General features: G+C 41.9%; 2 protein-coding genes across 5 annotated transcripts in view; one reads left to right on the forward strand and one right to left on the reverse strand.

The window, feature by feature from the left end:
- Positions 1–12,902, forward strand: part of NPTN (neuroplastin) — a 72,837-nt gene extending 59,935 nt beyond the window's left edge. For 2 of the 4 annotated variants that reach the window (XM_017548060.1, XM_017548064.1), the window contains 5 exons: positions 53–186; positions 3,297–3,570; positions 9,878–9,899; positions 10,927–11,000; positions 11,877–12,902. In XM_017548060.1, coding sequence (XP_017403549.1) covers positions 53–186; positions 3,297–3,570; positions 9,878–9,899; positions 10,927–10,987 — 491 coding nt within the window. In that variant the 3' untranslated portion in view covers positions 10,988–11,000; positions 11,877–12,902. The remainder of the gene's footprint in view (positions 1–52; positions 187–3,296; positions 3,571–9,877; positions 9,900–10,926; positions 11,001–11,876) is intronic. The other 2 variants (XM_017548061.1, XM_017548065.1) reach the window with 1 other exon arrangement.
- A 37-nt stretch (positions 12,903–12,939) lies between these two features.
- Positions 12,940–24,705, reverse strand: part of REC114 (REC114 meiotic recombination protein) — a 105,071-nt gene continuing 93,305 nt past the window's right edge. Inside the window, exons 4-6 of the mRNA XM_017548066.2 lie at positions 21,849–22,061; positions 16,610–16,696; positions 12,940–13,160 (exon numbers count right to left, since the gene is read on the reverse strand). Coding sequence (XP_017403555.1) covers positions 12,996–13,160; positions 16,610–16,696; positions 21,849–22,061 — 465 coding nt within the window. The 3' untranslated portion in view covers positions 12,940–12,995. The remainder of the gene's footprint in view (positions 13,161–16,609; positions 16,697–21,848; positions 22,062–24,705) is intronic.

The following is a 24,705-nucleotide window of genomic DNA, read 5'->3' on the forward strand; positions in this document are numbered from 1 at the left end:
ATCCTGTTTGGAGTTGGCTTCGGTGGTAACTGCATCTAACGCTTTCTCACAGCTGCTCCTGACATCACTGGCCATAAACGGAGCGAGAACAAGAATGAAGGGCAGGATGCCACGATGTATTGCAAGTCAGTTGGCTACCCCCATCCAGACTGGATATGGCGCAAGAAGGAGAACGGGATGCCCATGGTGAGTAGGAGGCAGGCCCGGGTCTCTGGTTGCTGGAGTTTTCCCTGCAGAGGTCCAGACATATGGGTGAGTTACTGCAGCAGCTGTATCCCTGGATGTGTGTGTGGCGAGGGTCACCCTTTCTAGAGTCGTGAACGGTTTACAGCATGAATCAGGAGGTCGTTGACAGTCTCTTCTAGCACAGAAATCCCTGTACATGATTTGTTAAAGCTGTCCATCTGGTAAGAGATTAGATTGCTTGCTGTGTTAGTCCATTCTCACATTGCTATAGAGAACTTCCAAAGGCTGGGTAATTTATAAAGAACAAAGGTTTAATTGGCTCACGATTCCACAGGCTTTATTGGAAGCATTGCTGGGGAGGCCTCAGGAAACACAGGGAAGATTGTCTTTCCTATCTTAGACAACAGAGTGACATCTGACCTGCTTTGAGTTTTATTGCTTTCAGATTACTGTAACTGAAGGTGAGGCATTGACAGGTAATATAGTTAAAAGAAAGTTAAATCCAAAGAACCAGCCTCCCCTTCAGGCTTCTTTCATCCTTGAGACTTACCTATGTTTTAGACTGCAGTTGCTGTTTATTTCTACCTAAGTGATCCCTGTAGGTAGAGAAACTTAGAGTCATGGTGGAAGGCGAAGGGAAGGCAGGCATGGCCTAGGTGGCCGGAGAGGAGGACGAGCGTGAAGGAGGGAGGTGCTACACACTTAACAACCGGGTCTCGTGAGAACTCACTGTCTGGAGAACAGCAAGGGGGACATCCGCCCCCGTGATCCAGTCACCTCCCTCCAGGCCCCTCCTCCAACACTAGGGATTATAATTCAATATGAAATTTGGGTGGAGACACAAATCCAAACCATATCACTTGCCTTCAGTTTAAGACATGGAAAGAACTGAGCCTAATTCTCGTCCATTTATCCTGAAGAAAATACTGTTCTTGAAGTGGTCTTAGTACCTGTCTTGTGTTTTGGGAAACAAGGCACTGAGGGAAGTTATTAGTACATTCCTACAACACAGAACATATTGATAAGGAATCGGGGCAACCTGAGGAGGCTCAGGGGCAGCCTGAGAGCCTTAGACATTGGGAACCTGATGGTATTTGCCCCAGAAAAGGTCAAAGAGAACGTCCTTTCCCATCTGTGGGATGATTCATGATGGTGTTTGGAGAGTCAGAGCTTTGGACCCTCACTTTCTCCCTCCTTATGATGGTTGACCCATTTACATTTTCTGTCAGAGAGTGTGTCAACATTCCTCCTATCCCAGGCATTCTTTGATTATCAGTCTTCAGAATCCAAAAGGACTCTAAAGATCATTAATCCAGCTTCTTTGGAAGGGTTCCATAGTAGCCAAGAAAAATTAGTGGCAAAACCAAGAGTTGTATCTAGTTTTTTTTAAATTTTAAGTCCATTATCCTTCCCACTTCATAACATTTCGATAATAAAATATTGAGTAGTGATAGTGACTCCAGCATCAGCGATGATGGCTAGATTTCAGACACCTATCAATAAGGGAGAGCAGCTTGAGGACTGGAGAGGTGGAGATGCCAAGTTGAGCCCTTTCCACAGATGCTGAACTTTCTAAGATACTGGTGAGGAAATGTCCACTCCTCTCTGCCGGTCGCTGGGAAGGAGTGCCCTTGAGCTTTTGCCAAAGCAAGTGTTGGAATTAACTCGGCGTATGTTTTAATCTCCTTAACGATGAAGCTTGAGGCATCACAGACTAGCTGTTCTAAAAGCTATGAATTCCCCATATCAGACGTACCTGCATTTAAATGCTGACAAGATTGTATGCTGTATCTAGAATCGTTTTCAGGATAACATTCCCCTTTTTCTCTCCTGTTTCTGATTGTGCTTTAGTTATTGCAGGGTAAAGACACACGAGTCTGTTTTTTTCCCTGCCGGGATCTCCTAAGCGGAGTGCAGTGAACCATCCCGCTGAGTCTTCAGCCCTGCCTGCCCTCTCACACCTCTGCCTTCGCACCCATGCCAATCCCTGGCTGCACTGCTCCTCCCTGTGTGATTAGCTGTCCTCCTCCACAGTCTAGGGCAAATGTTAGTTCAGCTGTGAAGCTTACCTCACTCTTTCCAGCAGTGGCCACTCACCATGCCCTATAGCACTCCATACACACCTTCTGCTGGGGCTTTGTAACACATTCCTGTAATCAGCCATCCCGTTTTGGATGTCTGGTTTCCTTTTGAGGCCAAGCTCCTTATTCGTTTCTGTGTCTCTTTTTATCTCACTTTCTCCCTCCTACCTACCCTTATTAGGACATAAAGCATGCAGCATATTTTAGTAAATATTTGTTTTGTTCTGTGTTAAGACAGCGTCTTGCTCTGTCTACCAGGCTGGAGTGCAGCAACCCCCGGGCTCAGGTGATCCTCCTGCCCCAGCCTCTCGGGTAGCGGGGACCACAGGTATACACCGCTATGCTCAGCTAATTTTGTTTTTGATTTTTTGTAGAGATGGGGTCTCAGTTTGTTGCTGAGGCTGGTCTTGAACTCCTAGGCTCAAGCGATCTTCTCACCTTAGCTTCCCAAAGTGCTGGACTTACAGGCATGAGACTCTGTGCCCAGCCATAAATATTTGTTGATTGATTGTTTAAATAACCTTTCCTGTAATCCTGTAGTCCTTAAATGAAAGGAAAGTTGTGAATTTTCCTCAGTCTGACTAGGAGTGAGTTCCTAGCATTGTTTGTGGAGGATAGGGAGACTTCCTTAGAAATCACCAAGCTGAAGTCCCCAGGCATGCCTGACTCCGAGGGGGTCCCACTCCTCCTCCCCCTGTCCTCTTTCAGCTGTGGTTTCTTCTTGGTGTTTGAGGCAGCGCTTACTAGGTTGTTGGACTTTTCTGAGTCTCCAGGCAGTAGGACCTGCACTCACTTTGTGGAAGCTGGGGAAGTCTGGAGGACCGATGGTCGGAGAGGCTTGCCTGGCTCTGTCAGTAGTGTGTTGATTTGTTGTTGTTGATACTGAAGGGAAATCATTAATGAAATGCACCTAGGCACTGCTCCGTCATTCTGGCTGGTGCCTGAAAAGTACAGAGAACAGTGTCACCCTCCCTTGAACATCAGCTCAGTTACTCACAGTCACCCTCGTGTATTCTCGCTTTTTTGCAGGACATTGTCAATACCTCCGGCCGCTTCTTCATCATCAACAAGGAAAATTACACTGAGTTGAACATTGTGAACCTGCAGATCACAGAAGACCCTGGCGAATATGAATGTAACGCCACCAACGCCATTGGCTCTGCCTCTGTTGTCACTGTCCTCAGGGTGCGGAGCCACCTGGCCCCACTCTGGCCTTTTTTGGGAATTCTGGCTGAAATTATCATCCTTGTGGTGATCATTGTTGTGTATGAGAAGAGGAAGAGGCCAGATGAGGTTCCTGACGGTAAGGGCATCCCTACAGAATAGCTTACTGTTGGGGTTGGTTCCTTCGGGGGTTTCCGAGTACCCAAAGAGGACTGTAGGGATGTTGGGATTCAGTCCCTAAAGGAAAGAAGGAAAATTCTTATACCAGTTCCTAACCCCCTGCCCATAAGATTTTTTTTCTTTTTTGCGTTAGTCATTTAGAGCCGTCCTTAGCTCTCTCCCTCTGTTTGGGTGTTTTCCAAACCCTAGTCCCATCTGCCTTTCAGGCCCCATGCGATGAATGGGCAGCTGTCAGTCTCTTTGTTCAGCTCTGTCCTCCTTCAATACAGATCATCAGGCAGATTGAGCTTGAGGAGAATCCAAGTCAAGCCTAGAAGCCACCCCAAGATCGCAGGCCACCTGGCCTTTCAGGCAGATTTAAGGTACCTAACTGGTTGTCACATGGTTGCCTGGTGTAGCCCCTGTAGGTAACTGCCCAGCCCAGTTAGACTGTTCTCAGAAAAGCCATTGGAACAAGCCAGCTTTTGGTTCCCTTGGTTGGTCCCTTTGATAGGTTTTCAAGGCTTTCTACTGGGTGGCTTTTCCGTCTATGTCTCACAGACAAAGAGTGATGGAGAGAGTCTGATGTATCCACCCACATGGCGTAAGACCGAGGTACCAAAGGTGGAGCAAATGGAGTCCATGCCCCAAGGCTGTGCCGTCAAGCCGGCCTAGGGTCAGAGAAGGGAGGAGATGGTAGCAGCAGAACCACAGCAAACCATGAAGCACTGGAAAGAGCAGGAGCTGAAATCTTAGATTATCGGATACACCTTGAGTCAGAAAAGCCTCGGGAAGTTTTTGGTGTTAGATTTTTGTCTTTCACCCTGTGAAGGGGAGGCTGCTGAAGGAGACTTGTATCCGCAGTACTTCAGGCTCCCAGCTGGCTCCCTATCCCCATCCTATAACATGACCAGCATAAGAAAGTCATTGGCCAACCGTTAACACCACCAGTCTGTCCCTGGCTAGCCTAGACAGATGGGTGTGCCCCTGGGCTCGGTGGCAGCCACCCCGGGGTGATGTTGGGGTTGCCAGCTGTAGTCCAGCTATTCTAGGGCCTGTGTTTGTGCACCTGTGGTGCTGTATCCTGTCCCACAGAGCTGGCTGTCCAGTGGAGAATACAAAGTGACGTCTGGTGCTCCCTCAGAAAGTGTGTGGACCCAGAGGCATGCCAGTGGCTTTAGACTCTCTGGGAGGACATGTTTGAGAGCTATAGCCCCTTCCCCATCTTTTCCTTTCTTCTGAGCAGTTCTGAATCTCTCTGCCTGCAGTAAGTAGTGAATGGCTGGTGAGGAGGTTTGTTGATGACACGATGTCTGGTGACTCTGTACACTTAGCAGTGAGCTGGGCAGAGGTGTGGGTGGGACGTTGGCTGGGAGCAGACGGCCTCTGTAATTGAGTCTCTAGTTTCCTGCACCCTGGGAGTGCCCTAGGAGTCTTACTTTCCTACTCTGTGAGGTGAACCTGCTTTTTTTGGGGGGATTTCATGTATTCCTAATGCTGTTTTTCTCCAGACATTTCCCTTTCCTGCCACATATTAGGACTCCCAAGGCAAGAGTACACCTTTACTTAGAGCTGGGAGTAAAGGGAAAGAGTTGCCTTTCGTGTGTTTCCAGTTTTGGCTCTGTAGGATCAGTTATGCCTTCTTCCTGAAAACAGGGCCTTTTTATCCGCCTAGAATGCCTTTGCTTTGCTAAAACTACCTTCCTCAGCCTGCCCTTTGGAAAGGTTGAGAAGCTAAAAAGTCAGGTAAGAGGAGGCAAAGTTGGGCATCAGAACCTGATTTTTAAATGTTAAGGCAAGGCTGGCTGCCACTGGTGAGAGTGACGCAGTGGCCTAGCGTGTTCTCGGAAAAGGTCTAGTCTTTGCCCTAAGAAACCACTGTGCTTATGAAGTTGCTGTCGCAGTGCGTGTGGCAGGTTAGATTTGAGAAATGGTTAGTATTGTTCTGTTGGACAAGTGCAGACACCTGCCCAGGGAAGCAGCTCTCTTTTTTTAAAAAGAGTTCCTTGGTTACTGAATTCAAATGGGGGACTAGTTTGTTATAGGAGACATCTGTGGCCAGCAAATCTGAACAGCTTCCTAGAGGGAAAATACCTCTTTTAAACTAAGTTATTATAGACAGTGAATGAATCCTACCTGTCAAAGAGATGACGGCAGGGTAAGTGCAAGGTAAAACCCCCTTGCTCCTGTCTCTTCGGAGAATATTGTAATGAAAGCAGCGTTGACTTGGTTGTTGTTGAATTGGGGTGAAAAATCTGAGATGCTGGAGTGATCACAATGTTTGCCTTCTCTTCTTCCCTTCCTGACAGCCAGGGTGGGCCAGGCTCCACTCTCCATCCTCACACCCTTCCCTTGCCCCAACATTTCCATTCTTTCTTTCTCCTCTGTCTTTTTCTCTCAAACTCCTCCCTGCTTCCACCCCTCCCTGCCTTTCTTCTCCTTTCCTGGAAGTAACCATTAAACAAAAGAAAAAGTTGATAGTTCTTTGGTGAGTTTTCCTTCTTCTCTGCCTTTTCCTTCTTTAGCCAGTTCCGCTCAACTCCTGTGCAGTTCATAGGAAGGACAGACTCACCTGCCTGCTTTCTTCCCATGTGCTCCTCCTCATATTTTCATGTGATATATACAAACACCCCTTTTTGGAATAAACAAGAAGGTACATTATATCTGACACAAACTGGGGAGTGTTAGAGGTGAGAAGTGTTTACCTGTCAGATAACCATCTGTGGCTCTGTACTGGATTTTTTATGCCATTAGGAAAATGGGAATTTTTTTAATAGGCCTGGCATACTTTCTCTCTGCCAAATAGGCACTTTATTATCAGGATACACCTATGGTTCATTTCAGACTCACTGAACTTTTTTGGGGGCCATTTTTAGTGGTTCTGATATATCCAAGCTCTTTTAGATACTTAAGAATGAAGAGCTGTTCTAGCCAGGTGCAGTGGCTCATGCCTGCAATCCCAGCACTTTGGGAGGCCGAGGCAGGTGGATCACCTGAGGTCAGGAGTTCGAGACCAGCCTGGCCAACATGGTGAAACCCCATCTCTACTAAAAATACAAAAATTAGTCGGGCATTAGTATACACCTATAATCCCAGCTACTCAGGAGGCTGAGCCAGAATTGCTTGAACCCAGGAGGCCGAGGTTGCAGTGAGCTTAGATCGTGCCATTGCACTCCAGCCTGGGCAACAGAGGGAGACTCCATCTCAAATTAAAAAAAAAGAAGAGCTGTTTCTAATGTCCCAAAATCTATTTGTTAGTCAAAACATTTGGTAGCATATGAAAATTTGTACAGGCGAGGGATATTGGAAAAGAAATGTGACTTTTAAAACGACACCCAAAACACACATTTAGTGTCTAGTCTGTTAACTAGGGGCCATCTGAGTCAGTAACAAGTTACCTTATGGAGAAAATGCAATAGGACCAAACAAGGAAGGAAATAGGAAGTAACTGTTAGTATCTTAGGCTTCATGCTAACCTGCTAAGGTCAGGCAAAATTAGGTGGATTTAGAAACCATGAAACCTTCTAGTGAGATGAATGCAGTGACAAAGGACCTTTGACCAGAGAGTCAACTCTTCATTATTCGGCCTTTAAAGCCATCTTTTTGGAGGTGATACTGTATTAGGCAATCCCTTATTTACTAGACATTGCAGAGCACCCCTTCTAGACGATGAGGCAGATGTAGGGGAGCGAGGGCTGGAGTCCCCGTTCTGTTGGGAAGACGGAACATGCAGATAAATCCGTGTGTGCTACAGCTCCACCAGGAGCTTGACTCTCAGAAGGTGGATTCCAGAGCATCTTGTTTCCATTCTCCCCCCAGTCCTCCTCCTCTCATCTAGCCAGTGGCTGTAACATTGAGGTGGAGAGAACAGTCATTGTTTAAGCTGGCTCTCTTTTGGCCTGAGGGTTTGGGGTATGTTGATATTTGTCGGTTACTATGACTTCTTTTTTTTCCCCCCTCAATTGCATCAAACCCTTAAAACATGGTGGTAAGTGAGCGATATGCATGCTTTTGGAGTTTGTTTAATCTCCGCTTCAGTCTATACGATGCACAGTTCATAATGTTAACACTTTTCTTCAAGTTTACTTCATTCACTTTCACAACTAATTTGGATTTGAGTTTGCTGTTTACTTCTCATTTACTTTGATTTTTGTATCTTTTTTCTGTAATTCTGTTCTTTCCCTCTCCCTTGACTTCCCTGTTAGGGGTCAAGTCGTTTTTTTTGTCTGACCTGTAGGGGAGAGTGGTGCTGCAGATAGTGATTCAGTCCAACAGAGTGGGGAGACATGAGGTGCTTTTGTTTGTTTGTCAGTGTGAAAGTGGATTTGGGGAGACAGATGAAGGGGGCTCCTGGGATTTTGCCCCCTTGTGAATCAGCTGCTCCCACTTGCAGGCATGGCAGCTACGCCAGAGGCACTGTCGCTGAAACACCTCCATGCAGCCCTTTGCATGTTACCAGCTTGTTGGGCTGGAAAGTGACATTACTAATCAGACACCAGGGAAACCCCCACTCCAAAAGGAAAAAAGCCCGTGGTGTGAGGTGCTTGGGTTGGTGCCTACAATGTTATGCTTTGAAAAGATTAGCCTGGCTATTGCGATTCTCCCTCCCCTGCTTTTTATTTTAAATTTGGGAGTAGATTGGTGTATTCTTGATTCGGCTATCTTGCATTAGAATTTTCTGTTTTCAAGTGCACAGCCAGAGCACTAAAAACATTCCAAGTTTGCTCCTATGTCCTTTCATTTAAATCCCCTGAGTGCTTAGTTCCTAGCATGTAGCTGAGCTGGCTTGGCCGGGATGCTGAGCATTAGGATGTTGTGAAGGGAGAATTTAGGCTGGGCTTGTGTGTCTTAGTACCTGGTATGTCTTTGTATCTCTCCACTGCATACACAGCACACAGATGTCTTGGGTGTCCTTAAGTCTTAGTTTGTTCTCTGTTCCTGTTTGATAGTGTATACTGTTGTTAGTAGTGGACTCCTGTGGACACTAGTGTGTCGCTAGCCTATTGTTTTGGCTGATGAGTCATTGGTTTGTGGTTAGTTCTTTTTTTTGAAATCCTTTTTTGCTCCAGTCACTGTGTGTGCTGGCGGTGGCTTTGCCTCTCCGTTGCCTCGAAGGAACAGGTGGAGCAATGTCTCCCTCTGACAGACATTACTCCCGACGTGTGCTCCTGCAGATGCCTACACTGAGACTGTAATCTCCATAACTGCTTCATGTGCACCAAGCCCCCTTGTGGAATCCTGCTGAGAGTTTTTCTAGAAGCCTTCAGTGAAATCAAACTGTTCTGAATCATTTAGTCTACCTGACTTTTGTATAATAAAAACAAACTAAGAGCACTTACTTGTTCCTCCCCTTTGTGGGTCTCTCTAAAACATTCTTTCTGTGAATGTATATCTTTGCTTAAAGAGGATCAAGTTGCACTTAGTTGAAACACGAAAGACTTATAAATCAGAATCATAAAGTCTCAATTTAAGAAGGCTTAAACTCATATAATGTCAGCTTTTTTATTTTAAAAAAGTTATCTCATGGCTCCCCTGGGTTTGGCTTCTGAGTTTGGCCAGGGCACAAGAGTGAGCCTGTCTTTCTGAAGTCTTTTCTAGAGGGATGTCACCACTGTTCAGCTTTCCTTGGTGTGTCACAGAACATCCTCTGGTATACATACACTTGTTGCTGGCATAGCCCAGCATGGCTGACCCAATTTAGGTTGAACTATTGTGGTTGCCTCTTCCTCAATCTCATTCTCCAGACTAAAGACTCTCCTAATGATTACAAAGCAGAACAAAACAAAAAACCAGCAAGAAAAACAGAGTGCCCTTTGGGGAAGTGAGGATGTGTGGCTAAATGTACAGAATGTACACATCCATTCACATTGCAGGATTGAGCCAAAACTGCATGCATTCACAAGAAAACAAACAGCAGGATTTTACAACTGAAATGTTGGTTTGTCTTCTCATCTATTTAAGAGTGAACCACTGGAACTTGGGGACAAGATGAGTATAACAATGTTGCAGCCTATCTGTCCGCTACAGTTGCAGTTTTTCATGACAAGCATTCAAAGTGTTAACTAAAACCATTGAAACAACATACCTGCCATTTAAACTTGAATCTAGAAATAATAACTCCATGAGTGTTTTGCACCTCCAGATGGAATGGCCTTTAATAAATGCTGTGAGTAGCCATGATTGCCACTTGCAGTTTGCTGTTCTGTTAATCCTTATGCAGAATCTAACAGTTTTCTCCTTTCTTCTCTTCTCTCTCATGGATTATCAAAAACCTGAACGCCATACAGACGATGAACCAGCTGGACCAATGTAAGTACTGTATTGGACACTGATTCAATTGAATCATGTTCTATTTGCAGTTTAATCAAATAGAGCAGCTAAGATTGGAGGGGAAGACAGTGAGTGGAAATGAAGGTTGCGGTGTAGATTTCTTAGCCTGACACAGATCTGACTAAAGACCATTTGATTCCCGGGATAGGCTATGCGGTCTCTTCTTCAGTGGCCATACAAAGTGGAATACCATGCAAAATTTGTTCTATTCAAATTTTGCATATTCTATGTGCTTAAAATGTGGCGGAAATGACCAGTATATCCGAGGCTTCCAGTTTTGTCAATATTAATTTGAAGCTGGGCTGTAACCTGGATAAACTGTCTAGCTCCATTAACAATTGCTGGTATCCAAGAGAGTACTGCAGACATGGAAGCAATCCAGATTGGCAGAATCCACTAGAGTTGGACTAAAGAGTGAGAGGCAGGCAGACAGCACCCAAATTTGTTAAGTACCAGAGGGCCCAGCACTGCCACCTTATGATTATCTTTTATCAGTTAAGAAGGGACAGTTGTGTTGTGTTCAGTGGAGAAAAGTTTTTCAAACTTTTTTTTTTTTTTCTGGCTTGGGAGTAAAAAGGAGGATAAAATGAGGTATATACAGGTTGAGTATGCCTCCTACCAAAATCCATAATCTGAAATGCTCCAAAATCCAAAGGTTTTTGTGTGCTGACATGATGCTCAGAGGAAATGCTCATTGGAGCATTTTGGATTTTGGATTTTCAGATTAGTGATGCGGAACTGGTAAGTATAATGCAAATATTCCAAAATCTGAAAAAAACTAAAAATCTGAAACATTTCTGATCCCAAGAATTTCAGATGAGGTATACTCACCCTGTGGCTACTTAAGGAATGTTTTTTATGGACTCATGTTGTACCACGAAATTTCTCACTATACCAGGGGTGTGTTTTGTAGTAAGTGAAAGAGTCCCTGTATTTCCATGTGTTATACTTTCAAAAGTTGTTATTGACCAAGTTTAACTCATGTAATACAATTTTTCCTCCAAAGGAAAACCAACTCTACCAACAATCACAAAGATAAAAACTTGCGCCAGAGAAACACAAATTAATACTGCTTACAATGTAAGTATGGCCGCCTTTAGCAGTTTTAAAAATTATATTCAAATGAATGTCCTCTGTTGACCTTGTTACAAATTCTTCAGTAATTGTGTTATGTTGTAAGATCTTTTAGTTCATTTTAGAGCAGCTGATACTGATAGAGCCAGATCAGTCTGCCCAGTTTAGTGACTGGAAAGGAACATTTTGCAGCTGCATTGGTTTTTGTGTGTTTTTTCTTTTTTTTGTTATTGTTGAGATGGAGTCTCACTCTGTCACCCAGGCTGGAGTGCAGTGGTGTGATCTTGCCTCACTGTAGCCTCCGCCTCTTGGGTTCAAGAGATTCTTCTGCCTCAGCCTCCCGAGTAGCTGGGATTACAGGTGCCCGCTACCATGCAAAGCTAAATTTTGCATTTTTAATAGAGACAGGGTTTCATCATGTTGGCTAGGGTGGTCTTGAACACCTGACCTCAAGTGATCCGTCTGCCTCAGCCTCCCAAAAGTTCTGGGATTACAGGCGTGAGCCCCGTACCTAGCCATCAGCTGCATTTGTCACGTATTTACATGAATGCCATTTCAGAAGACATGATGTTTTAACATAAATACTTTTTGCTACTATTATATCTTTACAAAGAGGTGAAAATTAAATTGTCACCTTCTTAGGTGGATTATTCCCATAGGTCTACTAGTCTGACCTTACATCTGGGGGCAAGACAAGAATGGTGGCCAGGCAGCAGCAGCAAGGCCAGAACATCATCTTGTTAGGCACATGGAGATCAGAATTTCACACCACATCCCAAAGCATGCTGTTGGAACCAAAGCTTTATTTTATGTAGCACATGGTGTAGTTCTGAGTGACAGTGCATATTCCCTTTTAATTTCCAAATATATCTTTCTTTACAGAACTTTAGGTTCCTGAAACTGGTGGCAACATGACCTGCTAAATTTTCTGCTTGGACCTCTTTGGTTCTCTCCCCTTTCAAGTGAGCAACACCACAATGACTGTCTAAAGCATGCCTTATTTAGCCTCTCCTGTAAGGGTGACCTAGCCAGGTACATTTTAAACAATGCTTCAGTGTAGAAGGTGTAAACTGTTTTGGGCTTGATGTGCTGTGAATGTTGCTTTTTTTCCTTTGTTAAAATATTTAAATAGAAGTGAAAAGGTCCTCTGAGGATCAGATCATGCATGCGCCATTTTTTACTTAATGCAGCTGTTAAATTGGCAAAGCTCTAAAATGCACTGCTGCCATCTAGTGATACATTTTTGTAAAGTACAGCAAAACCTACAGATATATACAGTATATAAATATATATATATATTTATATTTTTGGGGGTGGGAGAAATCCAAAATAAAGTAAATGCTTGTTTCATTTTTAAGCTGCTGATATTCATTCCTTATTGTATGTTGTCAGATGAGGAAATTGTGCAGTTCTGGTACATAAAGATGAGGAATATAAACAAATCTATAATTTTTAAGGGCTTAACCTGTGACTTTAATAAGCTGGAACAGTCCACTGAATGGGTATGATGAATTGCAGTATATACGTATGATTGCTTTTTAAGTGATGATCTTTTCTTTTGTTAAGTCATGTAAATTCATAAATCCTTTTGCACTGATGTGTTGAACCTTATTCTTGTACATTCAATCAAGGCAAACTTTTATAATTTTTCTTTTGTTTTCAATGACCTTGAAATGTTATAGCATGGTGATATTCTATGCAACTCTAGTTATACTTTTTGGTTTGACACTGTATTTTTTCACATTGATTTACTGGTTGATGGTTGGTAGATTTTATAACCTAACAGGGTTCTTATGCGGTGCGTAACTGTAAATGCATGTACTTGTGTTTTGTGTAATTATTGAAGTGCAATGATGTATAAAAAAGTGGATTCACCTGTTTTTAAAAATAAAACATTGATAAAAGGTGTTTGGAATAATACTCTTTATTCTAATATCTTCTTTAATTTTAGGAGGAAGCATTCAATACTTTGAAGTTCATTAATTATATGTATACAGAGAATTAATTTCTCAACCCCGCCAGCTTTTTAAGTTCCTTTTCTACCTCTTCCACAAATGCTGGGAAATTCTGATCCATGAGGCACAGATGGAGGAAGGGGCCTAATTCTTCTGCACCCCATGCAGATTGTTCATAGACACGGGGCAGCTCCTCGGAGGCCAGAAGTGTCTGTAGGGATACCAGAAAAACAGTTACAGATTACAGGTGAAAGCAATGCCTGGCTAACAGAACACAGACAAATAGTGCTTTCAGGAAAAATTAGGGAACTACACACGAAAAAATTAGCGTTAATTAGCTTTACAGGCTTTCTTTACACAGTTTTACTATTACATTTATAATTTTGTCTTTTAATACGTTTTCTGAATACACATAGCATGCGAAATAATTGTTGCCTTAAGGAAAGGATTTCAAATGTACTGATGAAATGATTTGCAAAGTTGACATTCTACTTTAATGAAGAATACTGTGCTGATAAGCTGTGGATTGGAAAGAAACCTATCCATGAACTAAGCTCCACTGACTTAGTTCATCTTCCCCACAGCATAGGTGGCAGAGTGGATGTGAGGAGTCTACTATGTGCCACCTGCATTCTGAAAGAAAGAGAGGTCACAGACTGCCCAAAGGACAACATTAGTTCACATGCATCTCATTCTGGCCGTCAGTGAGTTGATGACAAATAGTCATGTAACTATCACCACAATAAAAATACAGAACATTTCTTTCACTTCCCAAAAAAATTCCCTGACCCTTATGCTAATCATTGCCGTCAAACCCTTAACCATTGGCAACCATTGAGCTCTTCTCCATATAGTTTTGCGTTTTCCAGAATGTCATAGAAATGAAATCGTAATACTCTGTTGAATCTGGCTTCTGACACTTAGCATGATGGATAAATCTGAGATTAATCCATGATGTTGAGTATATCAGTAGTTCATTTTTATTGCCGAGTAAGTACCACATTGCATGGATGGTCCAGAGTTTGGTTATCTGTCCTCCAGCTGAAGCACATTTGGGTGGTTTTATTTTTTTGCAATGATGAATAAAAGTGCTTTAAACATTCACTTACAGGTTTTTGTGTGAACACAGGTTTTCATTTCACTTCAGTAAATACCTGGGATGGGGTCATGTGGTCAGTGTATATTTACCTTTGTAAGAAACTGCCAAACTGTCATCTCTGGTGGCTGTCCCATTTACATTCCGCTAGCAGCGTATAGGAGAGTTCTGGTTGCTCACCCATCCAGGATTTGGTATTGGCAGTTTTTGTTTTTGTTTTTAATTTTAGGCATTCTAATAAGTTGGCAGGATGTTTCATTGTGGTTTTAATTTGCATTTGCCTAATGATTAGTAACGTTGAGCATCTTTTCACATGCTTATTTGCCATCTGTATGTTTTCTTTGGTAACCTGCAGTGTTTTAAAACTAGTTGAATAAGCTGCCAACATTTAAATATTAGGAAAGTTCAAATAAAAATCCTGACAATTTGGAAGATGTGGCAACACTGGGATCCAGTCCCACATGGCGATGATGGGCTCCGGTTCTTTGTGGTCCACTCACTTTGGTGCACTGACTCAGTCATCTTACCGACTCCTCACATTAATTCTATGAGGTAGGTGGTTTTATTCCCTTTCTGTGGATAGCATGGTTTAGTGTGTAAGTACTGACTGACATTTCTCTGGGAACTATCTGTAACCAAAGTTTTCTTTTCTAAAAGCAAGTATCAGATTAGCTTTTCACACTCTGCCTAAAGGTATAAAGAAGAAAGTGAAAGTAACATGGACCTCTGTTCTCCAGTGAGAGCCACTGTTAACATATTAGTGTATGTCCTTCCAAACTTAGTGTATTTATTACAGAAACAAAATCATAGTCTTGTATCCTCGTTTTTAAAAAGCTCAATGTATTATGAATATGTTTCCATGTCAACAGATAGGGATATGCAGCATTTGTTTATTTTTAGAGATAGGGTCTCACTATGTTAGGCCAGGCTGGTCTTGAACTCCTGGCCTTAAGTGATCCTCCTGCTTTGGTCCCCCAGAGTGCTTGGGACTGGCACCATGCCTGGCCTATATCCCTTTTATTAACTGGATTTTTATGCTAGCTATGGTTATACCACACTTAATATCCTATTAAATGAACATTTATGTTGTTTCCAATTTCTTACAAGTGAGATGTACATATTTATATGTATATTTGTGTAGTTTAAATGAAATTATAGATAACATATTAAATTTGATATTACTGCTAAATTGCCTTCCAGAAAGTTTTACCAACTTACATAGAATGACATGTCTAAAAGATAAGAGCAAACAAGCAATACATGTGAGCTCCAAGCTTCGTGATTTTTCTCATTTGTATATGGTTCTTCCATACTATGTAAATAAACTTGGCAAAGGTATACCTTTTATAGCAATTGGTATTCCCTAAATAAGAACATCACACCCTGCCTTGCTTATTGTTTTATTACAGCTCGATTTTCCTCAGCTTCTCCGATTCAATTAGACCCTAAACCCCAATGCAAATATGGGCTTTATTCAGTCTGTCCTGCTGATGGACAAATAGCCCTCTTAATTTGTTAATTTATTCTTAGTCTTCCTAAGACTTTCTGGCACTACTGATTACATACAGTTTAGCAGATGGATTAAAAGAAAATTCGGCCAGGCATAGTGGCTCGCATGCACCTGTAATCCTAACAGTTTGGGAGTCTGAGGTGGGGGGATCACTTGAGATCAGGACTTTGAGACCAGCCTGGCCAACATGGTGAAACCTCATCTCCACTAAAAATCAAAAATTAGCTGGGCATGGTGGCATGTGCCTGTAATCCCAGCTACTTGGGTGGCTGAGGCAGGAGAATCGCTTGAACCTGGGAGACAGAGGTTGCAGTGAGCCGAGATCATGCCACTGCACTCCAGCCTGGGCAACACAGTAAGACCCTACCTCAAAAAAAATAGATAAAATTAAATTCATACTTGAATACTGATGAACTTCACACAGAATTCTGTGGAAATAAGTTGCTGACTTGAACACGTGCAATGAGGAATGCAGTGAGGGGGACACAAAGTCCTTGCAGAGCTCCCAGGAGGGTGGACATCACCCAACCAAGGTTTGAAGTTTTTTCTGGCAGGGGGCAAGGGGCTATCTGAAAGCACGTCTGTGGTAACAGTTGAACCCTCCGGGGTTTCTACACATCCTTAGCTGAACACTAACAATTTGCCCAAAAAGAAATCGTTGTAGATCTGAATCCACATTCATTTTGGTATTTGTCTTAAAATAGTTCCCAAATATCATTTCCAAAATTGCAATGAAGTCCTCCATTTATTCTTTTTGGGAAAGTGGTGATTAAATTTTCTGTCTTGGACAGTCAACCATTCTTCCTCTTTTTACTCCCTTAGGAGGGTAGACCTTGACTGTGTGCCTGCAGCCATCATGTCTCATCTCACAACTTACTGTAATAAAACTCATTCAGCAAGGGGTAGAAGAAAATGGCCTATCTCTGTCTTTATCATCTTTTAGAGTAACGCTTCAGGTTTCTCTTCTAAAACAAAGGAGTGAACAAAGGCATACAGATTCTTAGGGGTCACTGTTTTTCATGACAAGAAAATTGAACACAGAAATAAGTTCTACCTGAGCTAACTTTGTCAGTGAGGTCCTTCCGTCTGGAGTGCCTGTGCCCGCCTTTACACACACCTGCTGTTCTGAGTGCTGGTGGGACTGGAATAAAACAACATACAGTAAGGAGACTAGCTGAATGTAATCTTAAATACCATAGGCCATTAAAGCAGAAATATGCATTCATGTTCAAAGAAAATACCACTAAGAGTGGTAAAAATGGTTGTCAGCATAGGTCTGTCCTGGTTTAAACAGAGGGTTACTTGAGTTACCACAGCAGAAGTACTGAGTTTAAATTTGCAGCTCCTGGCCTCTATTTGGTGTTCCTCAGTGTCTGGCAGGCTGTTAGTGCTTCTTCCTGTCAGACACTGAGGCATTCTTCTGTTATAAGAGGCCCAGCCTCTAGGGTTCAGGACCACATGTGGACCCTGGAAGAGTGGGTATCCCCAGAAACAGGTGCTGTTACCATGGCAGCCTGCATGCAGTGGACGGGCCCCAGCTTAGATGATGATCTGTCACCTTCTAAAAATTATTACTCAAGTAATACATGTTCATTGCAGAAATGCAAAATGGGAGAAAACCTCTATAATTTTAAGGGGGAAATCCTCTATAATTTTAAGACAACTGATTTCAATAAAACTGGATTAAAAAAATTTTAGATATTCTGAAGGAATGAGTTCTGTAAGTAGAACTTACAGATATCTTCTTTCAAACACTGTTTATGCCTCCTACATACTAGACACTGGGGTGGTACAGGGATGGGAGCTACAAAAGACAGAGTCCTGCCCTCTAGAAGCCCACGGTCTAGTAAGAACTTAACAAGTAAAACCATGATTATCTTGCAACTCAGGAAGTGCTGGAATCAACGGGTATGTAAACGCTTAAGGTTCCCAGAGAAGTGGGTAAACTGGAAGGCTGTATGCTAAGCAGGAAGCACAGGGATTCTCCAAGGTCCATGCTCTCTGGAGAGAATCTATGGTAACAGGTTGTTCTTGGGTAGGATATGAGCAAATGGAATGAACAAGGGGTGCAGGAGCCCTGGAGGCATGAAGGGCCTACCTCCCTCCCTTCCTAGCCACACGTCTGCAGCCCCACTATGCTTTGGGTACCTGAGGCTGCTGCAGTGCTAATCTCCAGACAAGCAGTGGTGCTCCTGCACTAGGTATGAGCTGCTGGTGCAATACAGGGAGAAAACAGGGCACTCTTTGGAGGGCACCTCTGTCCATCACCAACATGTCTGACTACCAGAAGGCAGGAGATGGTAAATTCTGCCTTCTGTCCTACAGAGAAGCTGGTGGTTGCTAGTCAGTAGGTAGCAGAAAACCAGACCTGGAAGCATCAAACAACAACAGAAAAGGAGGTGTGGATATACACTGAGGAAAGAAAGAACAAAGACAAGAAAACCAATCAAGAAAATGAGCAAAATGGCCAGTGGACTCTATAATCAGGAGCCTTAGACAAGCCCCATTTCTCTGCTGTTTCTTCAGTTTCCTCACCTGTAAAAACAAGGCAGACTCCAGTGCCTAATGTTTCTTCAGCTATGACATTTCATGCTTCCCTAGGATACATATCAATTCACCTCACACAAAGAACTGTGAAAGATGTCAACCAAAATTGTCTGCCAGACACATTGTAAAAAATAGCCAAGTGGAACTGCAGCACCTGAGGCTAGCGGACTCTAGGATTAGATGGTCCACCCTGCAACAGCATAGAGATGGAAGGGTCTGGAGTCCCCTAGCTACTTTCTTCTGGACTTCTTGTGCTAACAGGGAAGAGTTCACATAGGAACTGCCATCCTCTCTCCTGTCTTTCCCGTACTCCTCCCTGGGGTAGGCTGGTTGCCTTTGAAATGCTAAGGTTGAGAAATGCCTGGTTAAGCCACAATTAACAAAATTACAAGGCTGAGGGAAAGCAAAAGTCAAAACGTGAGCCAAGAAATGACTCAAGAACTTGAAATAGACATAGAATTATCTCTATTTGCAAAGAAGGAAACAACTATTTTATACTAAAAACTATATAGGTATTAACAAAAATGACACACCTGAATATAAGAAAGCAGCAGAATGACCAGAACGTGACCGTGGCTTGCAACTCTTAAGACGAATGCTGAGAAAGAGCACATGCTACTAAATTTGTACAACGGTAGTTAAGAGCAAACCTGGGAATGTTTTGTCATTAGGAAGACTAGAATATTCTAGGTGGTGCCTCACAATGTCTGCATCCTGGTGGAATTTAATCCAATGGCTTTGTCTGTTCTGCAGCTTCAGACACTGTCTTATGCCCTCTCTTGGCTCTGGAGGTTCTGATTCTTGCTAATTGACCAGGATGCGGATTTCTTCATTTGCAAGGGAAGGCACATCTGAAAGGGTAACAGTGCTGGCAATAACAGTAATGATGGATTTTGTTATTTAGATTATATTTGCCAGGATTGTACTGGGTGCTTTCCATGCAGCATTTTAATCTCACCATTTTACAGATGGGGCTAAATGGCTTGCATGAAATTACACAGCTACTAAGAAATAGGGCCAGGATTCTAACCTAGATCCATTTTGATCCCAAAGCCTGTGGTCTTTCCACATCATGCTATCTTATTTAGTCAAATCACCAAATTACAGTTCAGAAGAGTCCCTGAAAACAGAAGCAAGAAAGGCATGAAAGTTTCCTAACCACTCCCCAGGTATTTCTACCTAGACACTTGAGACCAGCCTTTAACATCAGAGAGCTGGAGCCTTCGTCTGGGGCTGTCGCTCACAACTCATCCAGCATTTGTTACTGCATGTTACAACTTCAATTTATTTGCATTTGTAATACATAGATAATTATGTAGCCTGATGAGGTTCTAGCCTGATGTGACTTCTTTACTTTTATAAGGAATTTCAGACTGAGTTCCCAAATTCTGGGACTCAGGTTTTTGTGACACTCCATGCACTGGGTATACCATACATCATCTGAATCTAATGGGCAGTTGAAACATGAAAATCTAAAGGGCAAAGAGTCATAAGCAATAAAATACCTTATAATAATGACTCCAACCCATTTGTAAGGAGGGGATTTTTAAACAATATAGCAGGAACTGACGAAGCATTATTGTTTGAAACTAGATCCTTGCCTTTGTGAGGCAAGCAGCTTCAGCATTAAGGCATCTTCACAAAGGGAAAGAACTCAAAACACCAAAATCTGTTTGGCAAACTAAATACATTCAAGAGGAAATCACGCAGCACCTGCTTAAAGAAAAAGATTTTTATAATAAATAATGAAAATTTATGTTCACCTTAGACAAATTATGACTAACAAGAAACTGAGTGACAGAACAGCAAATATGAGGTGTTTTGGTTAAGGAAAACTAACAGGATGAAGTAATGGAAAACCAGGTTTGGAAAATCACTTCTCAGAGAAAATGCAAAACCCAGCTTGAAAGTAGAATCTCATCTAAAGAGCAGAGGTAGATGCTTATTCCAACAATATTTGGGGCTATGCCAAAGAAATGCAGAACACGTATTTCTGGGAGAAATTCTATAGTCATGAGTCTCAATATCTCAAGACCCCTTATGAGACCTTCAAATAACTTTTGTTTGAGTTGCATTTATCTGGCATTTATCTTATTAGAAATTAACATGGAATTTAAAAATATTCATTAAAAATAAATCCCCTTAATATTTAAAACATTTTTATGGAAAATAACTTTTCTAAAACAAAATGTAATGATTTTTGCAAATCTCTTTACTACCTAGTTTAACAGAAGGTGACGAGATTCTTACATCTGCTGCTGCATTCAGTCTGCTGTCATGTGTTGCTTTGGTTAAAGACATGAAGAAAATCTGGCCTCACACAAATTGTAGATGGAGAAGGGAGAGGTATTTTAGAATAGCTTGTTCAGATAACTCTGGATATTCCTTGATATAACACCAAAACTCAACAACTGAGTGGCTTAAAGGCTAGTTGCAATGTTAAATCTGAAACCCTATCAATGAACTTACTACACTGCTATATTGTATGGATTGTACAATCCATTAGCCTATCCTACCCTTTTAAATAGCTCTTTTATCCATGTATGGTTTTGTAGCATTCAGGCATTGGTCATTTAGACAATACTGGTTCACTGAATATATTGTCTTTCAAATATTACACATTTCATCAGGTAATTACTTATAAAAAAATAAATCACATTTATTAATAGCACCTGTAGAAAAGTCTTCTGGGTTGGGAAGCTGTGAAGCTTATATGGCTGATACAAGTTTTTCAAGATTCTAATTTTCACTTGGAAGCTTAAATTTTATTATTTTCAATAAATACTATCAGTTGTTTTCCTGAAGTGATAGTTCATTTCACTGACTGAGAAAATGCCTGCCAAATACCCAAATCCGAATGACCATAGTCCGTTGTTCTCTCACGTAATGATGGTATTTTATGAAAAAAGAGGCAAGTTCAAAATACAAATGTCACACAGGTGCTTTCCCTTGAGACAACCATAGTACTGCAGACTGCAGGGTTGCTTTATTTCATTAGTTTGTTCTTACTGTGAATGACTGGAAGACGGTGACTACTAGTGCCGTCTGGCGCCACTGCCTCACCTGTACTGAGATGACAGCACCCTGACTCGATGCTTTTGTCTCATCAGTGCAAATGTTGACACAGTGAAAAAGGCAAATGACATTATTTCTTTAAAATATTAAGAAAAATAATTTTGACCTTGTGGGCCCCCTGGAAGAGTCCCAGGGAGCGGTTCATGGACCACACTGAGAACCACTGTTCTACAGTGACACCCAGAATGCAGCTGGAACTCCTCCCTCCCTAATTTCTGAAATTACAGGAAGCTACAAGTAGTATCAACCTCAATTTTAAAAAGTCACTCAACATTAGTTTTTTTTTTTTTTTTAGGCGGAGTTTCGCTCTTGTTGTTCAGGCTGGAGTGCAGTGGCGTGATCCTGGCTCACTGCAACCTCCGCCTCCCTGGTTCAAGCAATTCTCCTGCCTCAGCCTCCCAAGTAGCTGGGATTACAGGCATGCACCACCACACCTGGCTAATTTTTTATTTTTAGTAGAGACAGGGTTTCTCCATGTTGGTCAGGCTGGTCTTGAACTCCCAACCTCAGATGATCAGCCCATCTCAGCCTTCCAAAGTGCTGGGACTACAGGCGTGAGCCACCTTGCCTGGCAGATGTTTTTTAAACTACAAACTCCACTGTCATTTTGGCCACTCACTGTGCACTGCATTGTCATGTTTCCTATGCAGCCAACACATCCGCCTGCTTACTCCATGCTGCCATGGGACACTCTTTGCAGAGTCCTTCCCTTGACTTTCACTTGCCTGGGGTGGGCCAGGATTCAGCTGCAGCTCCTGGATGTTTCCATCAGGCTCCTGAATGATTATGTATTGCGCCAGCTTTTGCACACAACTGCAGCAGTGTCCCAGCGCCTGCTCCTTCGACTCTCCACTGAACTGCACTCGAAACAGGCGACTCTTGTCCTACCGGACAAATCAAAAGTTATGGTGTGAGACCCTCGTCATATCGCTTTACCTTCATTAACTTTGGGGTCTTCTAGTGAGTGGTTCCTTTGCTTGGCAGGGGAAGAGGTATAGATAAGGAACGGTCACCTTCACTGATTGAGGCAGGGATAGAAAAGCCAGTAATTCATTTTCTTCTCCCTTTTGGGAGTTGTTCATCGTACTAAAATTCACTTCCCTTGGGGAAATGACATCAGCAAACGTGGAAAAGCCCCTATCATAAAGACAAGGAAGATCACTATACTGACTGCAGATCAATGTTTTATCTTGCTTTGGAATAAAGATTTCATAGCTTCTAATTCCTTAAGTGAAAACTCTGTGAGGATAATAATACACCATAGTCCTGCTCAAGAAAATTTTTCTAAACTGAGTACATAAAGTCAAACCAGGTAGATACTACACCAAACAAGGCAGTGAGCTTAAGCAACACTGGGAAGAGTGGACAGGCAGATGCTCAAAGCTAATAGATCTCATGCTAATGATCTGTAGCACCCTTTATCCTTAAGAAGGCCAGACTGCCATACAAAATACATGGTGAAAGGCTGCCTTTAATTTGCAGTATGAGTCACATCCCTCAGCAAATTAGCAAATGTAGGACAGACGCAATTAAAAATTTTTTAAAGTCTGTCAACTACATCAAACTTATTTGATTATAAGTGTAAAAACGTCTAGATTGTAACAACACAAAATCATTTTAGAAGTAGTTTCCATTTTTCTAGTCTACTACTCTGCCTAGGTTAGAGGAGTCAACCTACATAAAAGCCTCTTGAAACAGGACTGTATATAGTGTATGCCTTTCATCAGTTTCTTCTGTAAAGAAATGCAGATGCTAAGCTTAGCACAGTGACATTTTCCCTCATGAAATGTATATATCACATTGCCACCTTGAAAACACTTCTAACTACAGTTAACAAAATCCTGTAAGTTCCTATAAGTAAACAGTCCTTGATTTTCCTGTTCACAGTTTACACTATTTAAATAAACCCATCATGTAAAGCCATTTATTTAGATTATAGAAAACTCTTGGCATGGCTAAGATAATGGTAAACTATCGTGTTTAGAAGAATAGACCCACTACCCCTTTTTACTGCCACTATTTGGTTCTCTTATTTTAATTCATTTAATGTTTCCCCTGAATATGAAAGTAATCCATTAGCATCTTGTCCAACATTGGAAAAAATATGAAAATATTCATATGTATCTGTGTATATAATATATACAAACATTCGTATATATGTATATTTAATTTTTTTAATGGTGTACATAGGTACACATATTTATTATAAAGTTCTGAGATACATGTGCAGAATGTACAGGTTTGTTACATAGGTATACACGTGCCATGGTGGTTTGCTGCACCCATCAACTCGTCATCTACACTAGGTATTTCTCCTAATGCTATCCCTCCCCTAGCCCCCACTCCCTGACAGGTTCCCGGTGTATGGTGTTCCCTTTCCTGTGTCCATGTGTTCTCATCGTTCAACTCCCACTTATGAGTGAGAACGTGGTGTTTGGTTTTCTGTTTTTGTGTTAGTTTGCTGAGAACGATGGTTTCCAGCTTCATCCATGTCCCTGCAGAGGACATGAACTTATCCTTTTTTATGGATGCATAGTATTCCATGGTATATGTGCCACATTTTCTTTGTCCAGTCTATCTTTGATGGGCATTTGGGTTGGTTCCAACTTCACTATTGTGAACAGAATGGGAGAACATTTTTGCAATCTATCTGTCTGACAAAGGGCTAATATCCTGAATCTACAAAGAACTTAAGCAAATTTACAAGAAAAAAACAATCCTATCAAAAAGCGGGTAAGGGATATGAACAGACACTTCTCAAAAGAAGACATTTATGCAGCCAACATGAAAAAAAAGCTAATCATCACTGGTCATTAGAGAAATGCAAATCAAAGCCACATTGAGATTACCACCTCATGCCAGTTAGAATGATGATCATTAAACAGTCAGGAATCATCAGGTGCTGGAGAGGATGTGGAGAAATAGGAACACTTTTACACTGTTGGTGGGAGTGTAAATTAGTTCAACCATTGTGGAAGACAGTGTGGTGATTCCTCAAGAATCTACAACTAGAAATACCGTTTGACCCAGCAATCCCATTACTGAGTATACACACAAAGGATTATAAATCATTCTACCATAAAGAAACATACACACGTTTATTGTGGCACTGTTCACAATAGGTGTATATATTTATAAGGTACATGAGATGTTTCTGATACAGGCATGCAATGAGTAATAATCACATCATGGAAAATGGGGTATCCATTCCCTCAAGCACTTATCCTTTTTGTTACAAACAATCCAATTATACTCTGAATTAAAAATGTACAATTAAATTACTTTCATTATTGTCATCCTGTTGTGCTATCGAATACTAGTTCCTGTTCGTTCATTTTTTTTTTTTTTTTTGGACCCATTAACCATCCCACCACCCCTACTACCCTTCCCAGCCCCTGGCCACCATCCTCCTACTCTTTATCTCCACGAGTTCAATTGTTTTGATTTTTAGATCCCGCAAATAACTGAGAATATGTGATGTTTGTCTTTCTGTGCCTGGTTTATTTCATTTAACATAATGACCTCCAG

This window comes from Cebus imitator, unplaced genomic scaffold (genome assembly GCF_001604975.1).
Source record: "Cebus imitator isolate Cc_AM_T3 unplaced genomic scaffold, Cebus_imitator-1.0 Scaffold203, whole genome shotgun sequence".
NCBI lineage: Eukaryota > Metazoa > Chordata > Mammalia > Primates > Cebidae > Cebus > Cebus imitator.